At 40.4% G+C, this 17,504-nt stretch overlaps 1 protein-coding gene across 1 annotated transcript in view; it reads left to right on the top strand.

The window, feature by feature from the left end:
- BAK1 (BCL2 antagonist/killer 1) overlaps positions 1-17,504 on the top strand; it is a 47,517-nt gene that overhangs the window by 26,913 nt on the left and 3,100 nt on the right. Inside the window, exons 3-5 of the mRNA XM_075195725.1 lie at positions 5,297-5,426; positions 8,339-8,482; positions 13,968-14,148. Coding sequence (XP_075051826.1) covers positions 5,297-5,426; positions 8,339-8,482; positions 13,968-14,148 — 455 coding nt within the window. The remainder of the gene's footprint in view (positions 1-5,296; positions 5,427-8,338; positions 8,483-13,967; positions 14,149-17,504) is intronic.

Below are 17,504 nucleotides of genomic sequence, written 5' to 3'. Positions count from 1 at the left end.
CACTGGCTGTAGACCTGACCCCTAGCGCTGACTATCTTTTTCCCGCGCAGAATTTGCTGCTATAATATGCGTGGGTAGATGTGAGTCTTCTAATCTATGAAATTTCCCCTTTGGAGGATATCTACGTGACCCACCCGTATGTGTATACTGTCTTTCTTTTTTACAATCTCTTGCGAAATGGCCTTCTTCGTTACACTTGAAACACCTGATTATTCTATATTTCTTATTATGTGGGTTGTATGCTGTTGGTCGTGTATGCACTCCCTCTAAAGCCTGTATACTTACCGTCATTAACCTATCACTTTTCTCTTCCTTTTTTCTAAAGAGGTTTTTGTCATGCTCCACAGCAGACTCCCTAAGAGAATCTACTGTGATGCCTCTCCAATTGGGTAATGTGGTCTGTACTCTTGTCTTTAAATTTTCTCTAAGGCCATCCATTAATACAGCTACCTCTCTGTGATGTGGGTCCTCACCTATGTTGGATATCCCAGTGAAACGTGTTATCGCTGCTATAGCTCTAGCAAAGTAATCTGAGGGTTTCACTATCCTTTTGTTTTATGGTGAAAATCTTACTCCAATTTACCACTACTGGAAAATAGATGGCTAAATGTTTGACAATTTGTTCTATATTCTCTTGGTTAATCTCATCAGTCAAGGTGTCATCTTCATCCAACAAACAATCTTTAATAAATTTTTGTATGTCAGTATTGGGAGGAAGACACGCCCTCAACACTACACGCCAATCCTTATTGGTTGGTTCGTGTCACAGATTTGGGGTATTTGCTTACTGATTTTTGCACTACTCACCCAAGAGGTGCGGAGTCTAACGTGTTCCTGGTTTTCACCAGGGACCCCCGCAAGGAAGTGTGGTCTTAGCTGCGGGAACACGCAGGTCGCGGTCCTCTAAGGGAGTAATCAGTGAAGCAGTAGATGAAAGCGGTGTCGTACAGGCCCAGTCCAAACCGTGAATTCAGGAGATGTCCAAGGGATAGTTCAAAGCCGTAGTCAGGGAAGCCGGGTCGAGGTCAGAAGCACAGGAGGAAGAGTCAAATATCAAGCCGAGGTCAAGTTCACAGGGAGCACAGAACAGGGGTAGTCAGTAACAAGCCGGGTAATACACAGGAAGCGCTGGAAACGGTACACAGGAACGCTGGAGCTAGGATGAGACCTAATACTCTGGCACTCTCCATGTGCCAGAGTGAGGTTTTTATACAGGTGCAGACCAATCACTGGCGGTGGTGACGCTAAACACCACCGCCGGAGTTACTAGGAAGCGTTCCGTTGCCTAGCAACGGAACGCGCGACCGCTGACCCGGAAGTACGCTCGGTTGCCTGGCAACCGAGCGCTCAATCACAGAAGCAGACGTCCGTCTCTGTGCGGCAGGCATAGCACGGAGACGGCGTCTGACAGTTCGTGTGCATTTCCTAAGTCTTTAACAAATTTCTGACACTTTGCCAACTCTTTTCTAGGATCTGGGAATTCAGTCATAATGGAACGTAATTCTGATCTAGTCCAGGGACAATGCATTGTAACATTCTTTAAAGAAACTACACCATCCTTGTCCACCTTCCCATTGGGAACTGATATTGTGCGGACTGGATACGCACCCACTGGTTCACTGTCTTCAGGAGACACTACAGGATTTGCTGTTTCAATATTTAGACTGCTATCACTCCTAGTGATCACACTACTCTCACCTATCTCAGCCATTGCTCCTTTCCCATACTTACGCTGAACCTCTAGCATATTAACAGCATGAGCAATGGCTGAAATCACAGTGGGTTCATCTTCATCTTCTGATACACTGGTTTTAAACTGGCTTAAGACAGGATATAACTTAGCAATTTCTCTTTTTTCAGTTTTAATAAAGGCTGTACTTACCCCTCCCGCCACATAAGGTGGCGGGGGCGCGCTTGCGCTGAGTTCGCTACGCTTCTCAACGGCTACTTCCGCCGTGCGCGCGTTTTTCGCCACACCTACTTCCGCTGTGCATTCGCTGCTCTGCCACGTGTTACCTTCCATTTGCCACAATTTTAAACAATCATTATGTTTATTCCTCACTTTCGTTGACTTAATCAACCATACTTATATTATCTTTTACAGTATTTAGTACCTCTGCATTAAAACTCCCTATTGTTGGGAAAGGCCTATCACAATCTTTGGTCATCTTGACCCATGTGTCACAATACACAGTTGCGTATGCACCATATTTCTTACACATGAGAAACCTCGCTGAACCAATAGGCCCTTCCTTAGGCAGTACACTGGCCATCTCTAGCATATGCTTAGCACCCATGTCGAACAATACCTTCTACACGGAACACAGACACACCGCAATGCTCTGTTCTTTCCACCCAACAAGTTGCTACAATCATAGCTAGAGATCTCTAATGCCCCGGTGGACGTATTTCCAAATAGCCGCGTCCACTCGCTTACTCTTGTTCCGAACAAGAATCCTTAACACAGAAATACTTCCTCGATAGCCCGGCTATCTCAAATTTCTGTTGAGTTTATTATAACTGGTAGCACCAAGTCGATACAATCAACCAGCCTTTCCAATATAATTCCTCCACGCACTTCCAATTTTACCCTCGCGGTTGAGTTTACCGTGCGGTTAGATCGCACCGCCTACTAATACTAATTATCAGTAAACCTTGCGATCTATTGGTGGCGATTCGCGAAAACCGGGTTTTTGCACTAGGTATACCTGCCCTGTATACCGGCCTTCAGTTGGGCAACCTGCCTCTTCAGACAGCAACTAAGCACAATCTACAATAAAACAGTGTATCTACGTTACAACATCACACACTATACACCTTTTCTGCTCAGAAAATCAAAAGTTCCCAACAATAGTAATAATGTCTCAGAGGCTTTCACAAGTAATTATACTATACACATATAATAACTATCAAAACGATTGTTTAACCACGTGGCAAATCTACCGGAAGTCCGCGTACGCACAGCAGGAAATACACATACGCTAAGCAATGCAATACAGTTAAAACGCACAATGACAATAAAAATAAACAGTTTTCTCTTTTGTCCCTAGGTTCTAGTTAGCGTGCCCTAGACAATGCAAAACGGACATTCGGTTTCACAACACAGAGTAAAATTCAGGTTTTGAACACATTGCGTTCTTTCCCGTATATGACGCGTCTCCACCCTTTGTTGCGGAACCGAAATCCGTTGGTGTTGCGTATCGTCCGGCAACGAAACCTCCAAAACTCACGAGCCCCCAAATTGTTAAGTGCGTATTGTCGCTAACCAATAACGATTGTCGAATCTCGATTTGTGTTTCCAATGCACAAAGATTTATTCTCAAAAAGTAGCAGTAGATATTCAAGCGAAAATTATAATAAGTACAGCCGTAACTTATCGCAGGCGCTCTGGATCCAGTGTACAGTCATTCAATCCTGAAGTCTGGGGACGAGATGTCTGCACACTAGATGAGGAGCTGCTGTTTATATGCACACAGAAATACAGTAAAACAATGCAGAATGGTATAGCTTGCTTCTATTGGTCCAGGTTTCAGGAAGGTCCAAGGGGTTGTCAATCATTGGCTAGTTCAACCTAAAGAACCCAAAGGAGGGGGTCATCTCCTCAGGGGGTATGCTCCGATCTTCCCGCCAAGATTCCTTAGTCTTAAATAGTTCATAATTCCCTATCATTCATAACTTGCGTATGCACTCTGCGATTCTTTCGCAGAGTGGCCCGGACAGTTGCAAATGTTAAGAGGAGTATTATGATACCACACATGATATGATTCCTTCAACCTGTACCATATGTTTTACTGATATGCATATAACTTATGATATTACACATAAATACTACTATATTTCGACATAAATGACTATGTGTTGCAACTACCATTAATGTGTATTATTTTAGAAGTGTGCGTGTGTGTGCGAATGTATGTAAAAGACTAAATACTGTTGTTGCCACGTGTTGCAGCTGCGTACGCCCTTTTACGCCGTAGCGTGCCCTTTTACGCCATAGCGTGCCGTACGCATCTTTTCAGACAAAGACAACCAAGTTTGCTCGATTTTAATTGAAATGACTTTATCCAATATGCTGACTTCGACAAGGTGCGCAGAAAAATTAGCAAAATTTTGTTAATGTAGAAGCCAGTAACAGACGCATCAAAACATTGAGCTAATGTTCAGCAGCACCTCACTCCAAGCTGAATCTGCCTCTATATGAAGCCCAAAAACTTTGCTATAGGTGTACACTAAGCAATCATGCTGGTGGCTAAGTGGTTAGTACTTCTGCCTCACAGCGCTGGGGTCATGAGTTCACTATGGCCTTATCTGTGTGGAGTTTGTATGTTCTCCCCATGTTTGCATGGGTTTCCTCCGGGTGCTCCGATTTCCTCCCACACTCCAAAAAAAACCATATTAGTAGGTTAATTGGCTGCTATCAAAAATTGACCCTAGTCTCTCTCTCTCTCTGTCTGTGTGTGCTTGTTAGGGAATTTAGACTGTAAGATCCAATGGGGCAGGGACTGATGTGAATGAGTTCTCTGTAAAGCGTTGTGGAATCAGTGGCGCTATTATTATTATTATTATTATTATTATCATTTATTTGTTAGTTGTCCCTAGGTTATAAATGATGATGATAAAAAATACTGTATGTTGTGTGCAATTATTTTATTATACTTCAAATAGGCTGCAAGTTAGTTTTATTTATTTCACATAAGAGTATTAACCAGTGAGCCTGCACAATGCAAACCTTTATAGTTTAACCGAGCAGCATCCAACAAAACCATTTCCAATTTGGTCACACACAGAGATGGATAAATTGGACAGGTCTGGCAATTCAGACCAAGGTGCTGAATTATATGGTTTTTTCATGTGCTATGCAGATGATTGCACAAACAGTATAACAGAGATCAGCCAACTTAAAGGTTTTGAATAGATTGCTCTCAGACATTCAACTCCTTGTGGGGCTGTGTGCAGCAATATAGGGCCAATGTGCTGATATAAGCACTACTATCAATGTATATATTGACAGTGTAATGATGATGATGAATACATTTACTATATTTAATAGTAATTTATAGGAAATTTCTATTCTAACCTTCCATGACTTTAATGACTTTCCAACACAAGTATTCAGCAACAAAGCATACATTTAGCAGTCTTCCAAATTGTTGAATATTAGTTGTAGAAAAATATGGAATAGGAAATATTCAGCATTCGCTGTTTTTCTTGATAATTCACAATTGTAACACTGTGGTGCTAAATCCTGAACTTCAAGGACAACATATTTTCATTAACACATTTTCTTGTCTTACAGAGGAGCAGGTGAGTCAACAGACAGAAGCCATATTTCTGAGCTATGCCTTTCACACAACTCGGCTAAGGACAGAAGATGAGGATTCTAGACCGCTCGGTGGTGAAATAGAGGATGCAAGACAAAGAGACGGGTACAAATCTGAATTAATATAGGGGACAATTAGGTTGGGTAATAAAATACAAGATTACTTAGGTGTTCATTGCATATTGGGTAAGTCCTGAAGGGAAAAGAGCTAGGAGTCCAGGGGTACAATGGGAAATTCAGAAGTCTTCCGGATAATCCGGGAGAGCAGGCAAGTATACCCTCAATGTGTTAGTGCATACTAGATACAACAGCAAACAACAACACAAGTCAAGAGGAATCGACCAGATTCCATTTGGCTATCAGACAGACACAGACATATTTTTGGGAGAAGTATGTAAGTCTGATTGTTATGGTATTATTAAAAGGTTCATGCAACAAATAAGTTTATTTCCCCTAAAGGCACAATCCAGTCCACAGCAGTTTTCATTATAATATGATGGTGAAATGAGATGTTTAAAAACATTACTTTGGGGAAAGTTGCTATTCTAAATGGAAGATTACATGAGGACACTGGTTAGCAGACATACTACACATTTGCACAGTCACACAGAGGTAGTACTTGTAATGAGGACATAATTCCATATAACAGCAGTGGTCCAAGTAGAAATTTAGAAGTGGAGAATAAACATTAAGAAGTGGCGGTATGGAAAAGTAAGTGAATGGAATTTGATAGTTTTACAATAAAGACAATAGGAGAAGAGGTGGTATGGCATACCACCGTATACCAGGCACTTCAACCACTGTATAACAGAACAGATTATCTTGGACAACTATGTGTACTTTAAGCCTAATTTAAAGTCAGGTGCGACTTTTGCCTGGATGCAGCCCAAAAAAACATGGTGCTGTGCATAGGGAGCAAAGGAAGATATTATTTTGCATGATGAACAAATATTGCGCTCTCTTTTATAATGTACAAACATACTGGTCAGCTCTATTTTTAATGCTGCTTTTTAAAGTTGGGCCAGACCGCGCATCAGTAACACCTCTAAATCAGGCTGTGTATTTTACATTCCCTTCCCCCATACACACCCACCCCCCACACACAGAGCACTAAACGGCTTTATTAGTAGCTGGATTTGCTCCTAATTCTAAACCTGCTCTTTTGGGATTATATGTGCGTACATGGTGCGCAACAGGTGCATGAGTGAAAAATAGATGCACATTTTTGCTCATCTAATGTAACCCCATTACATTATGATAACTAATCCTTAATGATTTTTAGTGTGAAGCACCACATTGGTAATAAACAGGATCTCATTTACAATGAGTATTTGGTGTCCAGAAAACAATATCTTGGTATTGGTCAGTGTTTCTATATAGTCCACCCTCTGCACCAGTGGCATATTGAGAACTTAAAAGGACTCAAATGATAGTTGTTCAGTCTGACTGCATCCTAGTGAGCGCAATACAATACAGAGAGCATGCTACTGTACAATAGAGAACACATCCCAGTGAATACAATACAATGCAAAGTGTATCGAAGTGATATCCATATAATGCAGAGACCAGTGCACATTCACATACCCAGCCTATGCTGAGGCTGCACTTTACACAGTTTACCTCCACCCCCTGCACCGTGGGAGGGACACACACCATAGGCATCTGAGAGTGGTTTACATATCTAAACAGATAGTTAAATGCTCAAGGTACCTGAATCTACGCACCTTTTCTCTTTTCTTCAACTACATACATCACCTCCACCTTCCCACTACAATGGACCGGACCACAATCCTATTTGTGGGAACTGAGAGCCAGGTAATGGAGTTATCTTCCTCCTTCTTCTTCCGACTTCTTTTTCTTTATTCTCCTTCTTCTTCATTCTCCTACATCCTCCTCCTCCTTTCTCCTCTTCTTCATCCTCCTCTTTCTTCTTCTACCCTCCTCCTTTCTCCAGCGGACCGCGCAGGATTACCATTATTACGGTAATCCTGCGCGGAAAAAATGTTAATACGGCAATTTACTCGCTGGATTTCAGCTCGCAGCTCAGGGAGCTGCGAGCTGAAATCCAGCGAGAGATTACCGTATTAACATTAATATTTTTTCTGCGCTCGAACTTTGGAACAATTGAATATGCCCCATAATGTTTTAAAAAAAAATAGGTGCATGACTTTTCTCGATTGTTGGGAGATGCCTCGGTAAGATAGAAGTTTGCCTAGGTATGCAGAGAATCAGTGAACTGAATAGATGAAATGTGCAAAACTCCTACTACTTTACAACCACCACCTTCATTAAATAAAATGTTTCAGTATTTCTCCTAAAATACTGCTTTATTTAGTCTTTATCAAAATTCCCATGGGCCCTAAAAATGCTCTTTCTCCACCCCATATCCTCATTTCCATAATCTTGCTCCACATAATGAGAACTTATTTTTTACACAGCACCGTAAAATTAGGGGAAAAATTATGTTCCTACTCTGTACTTTGCAAGGTACGCCCTCACTCCTCCCAACTTCTTCCATTGGTCGATGCAGACCTATGCTCCTCCTCAAAGCTACCATCTTGCCCCATAAACAAAAGCACTTTGTCAGAAACCTAGGTGCAGGATGCTACCACATAGGATTTGCAGACTGTAAGCTACAATGGGGCAGGGACTGATGTGAATGAGTTCTCTGTACAGCGCTGTGGAATTAGTGGTGCTATATAAATAATTGATGATGATGAACTGATGATGATGTAATCTGCTCATCAGCTGTTTTGTGCTCCAAAAATGAGGTATACAGCAATAATAAATGAATGAATTAAATTGGTTATTTGCATTGACTTGGGGCTCGGGTTGTGTAAACTATGATTTAGCAGTTAATGTGTCTGACTGCTTCTAAGAATATGCATGTGTAGAAGCAAAACACCAAAAGAATATTATAAGGGGCAAAAAAGTATATGTAGATTGCTGAAAGTGACAAATGAAGACGTCTTTACATGTATGCAAAAGATGAACTTAACTTTTTTTCTTCTTCTACAGCAATATAGATAAAGTGGGACAAAAACTTGCATTGATTGGTGATGACTTGAATAAACGCTATGCAGAAGAATTTGATAACATGCTTACAAACCTGAATCCCAACCTAGAGAATTCTTACGAATACTTCAAAAAAATTGCTTCCAGGTACTACAGAGAAAGAGAAAAGAAATATGTATGCCAAAACTTTGTGTTTTCCAATAGCATATCAGTCATAATTTTATACAATAAGTCATGCTCACTTCTTACTTATTCCATCTATTCTAATAGTGGTCAGGAAAGTGTTGGTCTTTGCTGAGCCTCTCGGATGTGACAGGCAGGAAATATGGTTGAGGGAATCACATGAATTTAGAGGACATAAAAATACCAAGGAAGTACTTAAAAGTTCATCAAGTTCAAAATATGTTACATTTGCATTGATCCAAAGCAATGCAAACTTACCATAGTTCAGTGATGATGGTCAGGGGGCCATGCAGTTATGACAACCTGCCAACATTTCACAAAAATGCAGAAAAGATTGGTGTCAAGATTATTAATTGTGAACAGGCACTCTGTTTCATATCATGCCAGTTTAACCTTGTAGGCAAGGATTTTCCAAAGTCTTGTTTTAACAAATGGCATTTTCATGCTTTATGTGTGATTTGCAAACTGTGCAATGCATCAAAGGCAACACCTCATAGATTAAAACTGCCTAAGAGCAAACCATATTGTTTTGAGAAATTAGACAAATAAGTGAGCGCCAAGCTGTTTGAATGTAATTAGTAATAAATCAGTGATACACACCCCTCCAGGGCCTGACCTGTGGCTCCCATCTCTTTTTATTTTCAGATTTGTTCTTATAGCTTATTACACTTGTTTATCTTACATTAAAATACCTGCTGATATGTTGTTAAGTACAGGTGTCTCCTTCTTTGATTAAATATATTGTTTTAACTTGTTCCTTGATCCTTTTACCAGCACCAGTACTACTAAAGTGGAAACCAGCGCCAGGCTAGATGAAGCCAGCTGTTTTACACTATGACAGATAGATAAATGAGCATGGGGTCCCCTGGTCAGAGTGGAAAGCTGCCACAGTGGAAATCTACCTAGGGCTTAGAAAATCCGACCAATGAAAAATATACCTTTCTGACAGCAACCTACTGTAAAAGGCTATTAGTCCAATTCCCACATAAACTCAATTATTGTGTTTTTTCGATTTATAATCACATCCTTTCATATCCTCCAATAATTTTACATTTTTAAAGAGCTAGGAGCCACCTCCAAGACCCGGGCCAGAGTGGAGCTGGTGCTGATATACTTGAGTTAGAGCTCAACATCTATTTTTGCTCCTCGTTGTGCTAGCATAAAATCTAGAAATTCAAATGTATAATTAGAGTAATTTTAATATGCAATAAAGAATGGTTTGACAGCTCCATCAAATACATATTTACTTAAAATGGACACTAAACCTAAAAAGAAATTACAATTATCAACAGATCTGGAGCCGAGTTGTGAAAAATAGCTGTAATTATACTGGAGCAACTCCAGAGCTGGAACAAGGGTTGCTGGTGATCCAGAAGCTGGAGCTGAGTGTATCTTGGCTCTAGAGCCAACACAAAACTGAAGCAAGGCTAATGAAGTCAACTAGAGCTGGCAAACGTATAGCATTATTATTATTTATTATTATTATTAATAATAATTTTTATTTATAAGGCGCCACTAGGTATCCGTAGCGCCGTACAGGGACAGACAGAAATACGGTACAGGGTGAGACAGCACGGTACAGTTAACAAGAAGCACAGTAACTCAGAGCTCAAAGTACAGCTAGATGAAAGGTGAGGGCCCCCATCGGGGTAGCGAGAGAAGAAGAGGAGCACAAGGACCTCACGGAAGAGACAAGGAGCTGGAGAGCAGAGTTAAGGTGGTGGAGAACAGGAGGAGAGGAGGCCCTGCTCGAGGGAGCGTACAATCTAACGGGAGGGAGGGACAGACAGAGACGCGAGGGTGGGAGGAGGAAAGGGGGAGAGCGGAGGCAGGGACGGAGGGGGGGGAGAAGAACGATGAGGAGGGAGGTAGGAGAGGGACCAGAAGGGAAAACACTGTTCCAGAGCCTGACTATCCTTACAATAAAATATTATTATCTATACTGATCATAATCAACGTCAACATTTATTTATATAGTGCCAGCAAATTATGTAGCAAATTGTGTGGGAACAAACATTGTAATATAACAACACTGGGTAATACAGACACACAGAGGTAAGAGGATCCTGCTCACAAGCTTACTTTGCTGTGAAAAATGACTGCAAAAATGGAAACACCATTGCTCCTAGACCCACAAACCTAGCTAACATACAAAATAAATTGATCATATTAATCATAGTGGCAATAGATGTGATTGCACAGATCACAGAACTTGAAGGCAAGTCATAATACACAGGACATTGGCAAAACAATGATTTGTAGGACAAACAGGTCACTTGTTCTTGGTTCTAAAAATACATTACAGACATTGGTGCAGTAAAAGAAAATAAAAAAAGTAGAAAGAAGAACATATAAAAATAATCCGATGATGGGACCATTTTTTCAGTCCTAGCTTTCATGTGATGTGCATGGTATAGTTTATTTTTTGTCTATATAAAATCAGGGATAAGGTGTTTTTTTTTTATAACCTGTCCAATTCTCTCTCATGCTTCCCAGCCCTCTTTACGGGCTAATGTTCCCACTTCAGCATCAGGTACGTTCTTACAGAACAGTTTTTCTTTTTGTCTACTTTACTATCTATTTAGCATATTCCTACCCATCATTTTTGTTTATTTTTCCTTGCCATTGTGTCTAACTGTACGTTTGCAGATTCTGAGTTTAAATTTTAAATCTAGAAATAAATGTTTTCTAATAAATATTGCACTGGTATGTGACATCCCTTAAGAGATAAAACATATTTTCTTACATTCTTTAATAGCATGCACTATACTGTTTTTCATACTGGATTTGTAACTAGCTGCAGGTATTAGGTGTAATGTCAATTGAGATTTCTGATAGGTAGAATTACAAATACTATGTAATCAGCAGGAGGTATCAGTGAGCATCACATCAGAAATAAAATGAGATCACAGTGGTACAACATTTCATTTGATTTTCATGCTGCACAAAGAGTTTAATCGTGACAGGACTGAAGTTGATTTGCATGGAACCCAGAGGGGTCTTTTGCTGTAATTACTGTTTGAAGGAAAAAAAAGATAATAGCAAACGAAATGTGTTGATTAAACAGCACAAATAAAAATAATTATTACTTTTTCATTAGTAATTAAGTCCACACAGGAGAACTAACCGTGAATAAGGAAAGGCTTTTTAAAAAAAATTCAGATAAAATATAAGTTAAGAGTGATACTTCTACACTATGTGTTCATTCACTCTTTCATAGACCTTAAATGAAGAAGATACAAATATCTAAGAGCGCCTATCCTCTAGAACAGTGGATCCCAAACTTTCTTAGTCAAAGGCACCCTTAGGGTCTCCATAATTTTTTCAAGGCACCCCTAAGCCAAAATAATTACCAAGTAGTCACCCGCCTTGCCGTGGCCACAGCACCCCAGGGAGGTCGCAAAGGCACCGCAGGGTGCCACAGCACCCAGTTTGGGAACCACTGCTCTAGAATGTTATATTGTGAAATTTAGTCACGGGAGCTTAAGAAGCACCATACATATATACATTTCTCATTTAAGGGCCTAAGCAATAAATATAACTAAATATCAATAAAATATCACTGTGGCATCTGAATGATACTCAGCTACCTCAGAGATACTGGCCAGGAGCCGTCGGCTTTAATTAATACTTGCTCTGATTATAACAGACTAGTTAAAAGCCTGTCAAAATGACGGAAAAAAATACGAGTAAGATCATGTTTGACCATCTTGAACCCAATTTGACTTTACCTTTGTGGCAGAATTGATTGAATAGTTTGTCAGATGACTGCTCAGCCGCAAAATACTTAGCGTGGCAAAATTCCCAAATACTGTTCATGGAACCACAGTTGTGCATTAATAATAATTGTCTCATCAAAGTTACCGACATCAAGAATAACGTAGCATCTTGTTTGCTGACTTTGTAGGCGTTGATGTGATATTACCTCTGTCCTGTTCGCTCTTCATTTGTTTTCTCTGCGACAGGCAAATTGCTGAGGGGTCAGATTTGCATGGCAGTGATGATTACGTTCTTGTTCTGTTTGGTCATCATAGTTTGTAGTCGGCCGCTCTGCCCTTTGTCTTTTTGCTGCTTCTTGCTGTGCAGTTACTCCCGCAATAGACATTTACCTTTTAGGTGGCATCACTGTTACAGTTTGTTGCTTAAATTAATTAGTATATTCCTATTATTTTAACACTAAGTCATACTTTACTTTCCATACTTTCCAACATGAGCAAGATGATTCCCGGGAGGTCCGGGGTGCAGGTGGGTGTGTGGGGACGGGGCTCGAAGAATCGTGTCATTAGCCCCGCCCCCAAAATGGACATCACTAGTCTGAACATATAAAAATGGGGCGTGGCCACAATGCTGGATCCATGACATCACTAGGCCCTACCCCCTTCATTTAGATTACACAGTCGCCAGGATCAGGGGGAATTGCTTCGGGAGAAGTCCCAGGGCTAGATTTACTAAGCTGCGGGTTTGAAAAAGTGGGGATGTTGCCTATAGCAACCAATCAGATTCTAGCTTTCATTTATTTAGTACCTTTTACAAAATGACAGCTAGAATCTGATTGGTTGCTATAGGCAACATCCCCACTTTTTCAAACCCGCAGCTTAGTAAATCTAGCCCCCAGAGTCTCCTGGACATTCCGGGAGAGTAGGCAACTATGCACTAAGTGCAAATAAAATGAATGGCTAGAAAATCGAGTCAATTTGGAATAGCAAAGGTTGTTATAAATTGCCACCCAAAAATCTTAAATAAACCAAACAAAATAAGCCCAAGAAATGTGGAAAATCTAGTCAGTACAAAGTGCAAACATCTTACCAAATTTGGCTGTGTGTTTTGTGTGTGTAATTATAAAGGTGAGGATCAGTGCTTTTATATATATATATATATATATATATATATAATATATATATATATATATATATATATATTATATAAATAAATAATATGTGTGTGCAGTAGATGAATAGATATGGTACTTTTGCCCGGCAGCAGTGATCATCAGAGATAGCAGTACTATTCATTGGCTGTGACCCCTTGATAAATAGAGTGAAAACCTATCTCTGGCTTTCGCCGGACATAGGGCTTTTCATCGTTTAATAAATAGAACCCTTAACGGCTGCACACAGATCCTGAAATGTGTTTGTAATTATGAAAAGTTGGTTAGTTCATTTGTATTCTTGCTCTGTGGCATTTGATACCTTAGTGGACTTCACTTTATTTTTTACGCATATAATCTTTCATTATTTTTTTTGTTAATACTACTACATTAAGGCTCACTCCCACCTTGAACAGGATTTAAAAATGTAAAATTACTTTTTCGCTTATTTCGTTTATATATGTTTTATCTTGAACATCATGCATTTTCCTGTCTTGTTTTTTTTTGTTTTTTTTTTATACTGTACGCTGCATGAGACGTTAAAAAAGATTTAAATGTAGTATTATCTCCTGTCTTTTGTAGTGTTTTTGAGACCGGAATGAACTGGGGACGCGTTTTAACACTTCTTGGCTTTGGGTATCGGATGGCTGTCTACATTTGGAAAAATGGACAGCGTGGATTTTTAAGGACAATTGCTCAATGGCTTGCTAGATATCTAGTGGAAAGTAGCATAGCACGATGGATAAGCAGACAAGGAGGCTGGGTAAGTGAGTTAAAAATGGTGCGTTCAGAAAAATGGGGTGTAAAATGGATTATATCGTTTTTAGAATTTATTTCAGATTGAGGGAGAATTAATATAAAAACAATACAACAAAGGTAGCTTAAAGCTGCATTAAGATCAGGTCATTCATTCTGCTTGCATTGTATGTGGGCACCATATCCATTTGTACTAGACAACCAGATTATATGGGCCCCCACTACTGCACTTGGTGTTGATCACAATAACTATTGTGGTCACCAACCCATTGCTTTTTCCAAAACCAATGTTTAAAATTTGAATAATTTAAAATCTTTCTTGGTCATTATTAGAAGTCAGAGGGGGCCACTTGCAATCTAGCTATATTGGCCCAAATCACCCAGAATAGCTAACAAAATCAACCTAGTTTTGGTCTCATTTCCACTGGTAGTTTTAAATGCATTTATATGCATTTGCAAATGTATGTAAAACACATGTAACCAGGTATGACACTAGAAACCATTGTTTCTAGTGTACCATACCTATTGTTATTTACTTGCATTTTATTGGTGTAGCATTATTTGGAACACTACTTGTTTCACTTTTTGCATATATGCATCAGGAAAACTACAGGGAGCTCTAAAATGCATAACATAAATGTTATTGGGCATAAATACTATTAAAATATTTTCAAACATGTCCGTCTTCTCTTTTAACATATTCCAAGTGAGTTGATTAGCCAAGGTGATCCTAGAATCTCCTTGGTGATAATTAAAAAAATAATAAAACTAAACATTACTACTTATTTTTAGAGATGCTCAGGCTCGGTTCCCCGAAAACCAAACACACCCGAACCTAGCAGATCAGAGTACCAAGCCGGGTAGTTTTGTGCGCCCTCTGAATTTAAAACGAGGCAAAACGTCATTGTTACGTCGTCGGATCTCGAGAGTTTTGGATTCTATAAGTACCGCCCTTCACGGCGATCCAGCGCCATTTCACAGAGGGACACAGAAGGAATCGCACAGTTCTTGGCAGTCTGTAGAGCAGTTGGGCAGGGTCATAGGTAGAATAGAAAGAGGAGGGGTAGCAGTGTTCTTCAAAGTCTCCAGTGACATTCAGGAGAGCTCCATTGTTAATTGTCATTGCTGAAATAGAATTAATAGGTCTGGCAGGCTTGGTCTAATAAATCTGCAGTCACATAATGTACAGTGTTATATAGGTAACACACAAAGAGGAGAGCTCCATTGCTAATTGTCATTGCTGAAATAGAAATACTAGGTCTGGCAAGCTTGGTGTAAATTGCAGTCACATTGTACTGTGTTATATAGGTAACACAAAGAGGAGAGCTCCATTGCTCCTTTGCTAATTGTCATTGCTGAAATACAAATACTAGGGCTGGCAGGCTTGGTTTTCTGAATTTGCAGTCAAATTGTATGGTGTTATCAAAATGGATTCACTGCAGTGCACAGAAGAGCAGGAACACCAAGCAGCTGCTGGCACCAGTCATGATGATAGTAATCCCTCTACATCATCTGGTAAAGCCTATGTAAAAGTGCATAGCGTTTGTAAGTCAGGGCAAGCAAAATGTAAAAAAAACACCTTTCACCTTGGTCAAGAAAAAAAGGCTTGTAATCGAGGCAAAGTTATCTGCAGAAAGAAAAAAATGCCAACATGCCATTCTACACACGCAGTTTTTTCCTTTCTCTATGAGTGCTAGTTCTGCAACTGTCACTGAGGCATCTTCTTGTAAGGTCAGTTGTGACTAAGCAAGACCTTGTCATTCGGACTCCAAAAGTGGTTTCCAAATACTTTTGGATGTAAAAGCTGAGCTGGAAGAAAACAGTAAGGCATTAGATAAAATGTATGTTCAGATTCAGAAATGACCCAAGTCTATTTATGAGTGCTATGTGTATTCCTGACCATTCTGATAGTGTACTCATAAAGAAGGCCCCTTTCAGCATTTCTGCAGATGTGTGTCTGAACAGCTCAAGTGTAGCCGGTGATACACAAATTGAGGATGCCACTTTGGAATTGCAACAGGATGAGGGGGATATTTGTGTAGCCGACGAGGACACTAATGAGGATGTTGATGAGAATGATGTTGTTTGTGTAAGTCCTGCACCAGTGGAAGCAGTTCTGGCATGTGATAAGAAGAAGGCAATTGTCATGCCTGGACATAAGACCAAAAATTCCACTTCTTATGTGTGGAATTATTTTTACCAAAATCTTGACAACAGTTGTCTAGCCATTTGTAGCATTTGTAAAGCCACAGTCAGTAGAGGTAGGGACCTTAACCATCTAGGAACCTCATACATGTTATGCCATTTGAAGCGAGTTCATGGCAAGCTGTTGGGAAAATCAGAAACTAAAAAAATAATAACAAGCGATCCATCCTCAGCTAGGTTCCTTCTCTCATCACCATTCCGACGCCTGCAATCTACACCCACAACACCATCCTCAGTAGCGATCGGAATTAGTCCTGCATCCAAGTTGGTAAGGCTAGATGACTCCTCCCCTATCCTGATTTCCTCAGAATAATTCTTGAGCGTTAGTCCCACTGCTGCTGCTGCTGCTGGGGGTAAATCTTCATCCCAGAAGCAGACCAAGAAGAAGACTACTAGTAGTTTACAACAATTGGCTGTTAAACAATCCTTTCCAAGAGGAAGCATATATGAAAGCTGTCACCCAGTCGCAAAGCGGATAACAGACGCCATGGCGACTATGCTAGTATTAGATCTGCGTCCAATATCCACTATTAATGTAGCTGGTTTTAGACAGTTAATTGAGGTCTTGTGTCCTCGTTACCAAATTTCATCACAACACCATTTTACTAGAAAAGCTATTCCTCACCTCTAACAGAAGGTTCATAAAAATGTAATTATTGGGCTACAAAATGCCATTCTACCCACTGTACACTTAACCTGTTAGGCTGCCTAGTCAGATAATAAACCTGCAGAACTGACAGACGGAGGTCTACACCTATAGCAGCCTCCTTTCCCGTAGAGCTATATGCACTCACAGATACTCAGATGCCCCAGGACTTCACTCCAATGTAGTGTAGGTTCGTTATACAGCACCGCAGCGGCAGGCCAGGAGGCAGCAGAGATGGTAATGGATGGTCAGACGTAAGCCGAGGTCGGGGGTCACTAGCAGGGTAGAATGGTCAGATAGCACGCCAAAGGTCAGGGTCACAGGCAAACAGGCAAGGTCCAAGAAACAGGCAGGGGGTCACAACAGGTAATCAGCAATTCAGGAATCCAGTGCAGGTCAGCAACAGTGCAGTACTGGAACGCTATAACCGTCAGGGAGGCTAAGCCCTCCCTGCCTTAAATACAGAAATCAGCCAATCGGAGCCTAGCTCTGAAAACACCCTCAGTGCCTGC

Source organism: Mixophyes fleayi, chromosome 2 (assembly GCF_038048845.1).
Source record: "Mixophyes fleayi isolate aMixFle1 chromosome 2, aMixFle1.hap1, whole genome shotgun sequence".
Taxonomy (NCBI): domain Eukaryota; kingdom Metazoa; phylum Chordata; class Amphibia; order Anura; family Limnodynastidae; genus Mixophyes; species Mixophyes fleayi.
This window is presented reverse-complemented; position numbering and strand designations above follow the sequence as displayed.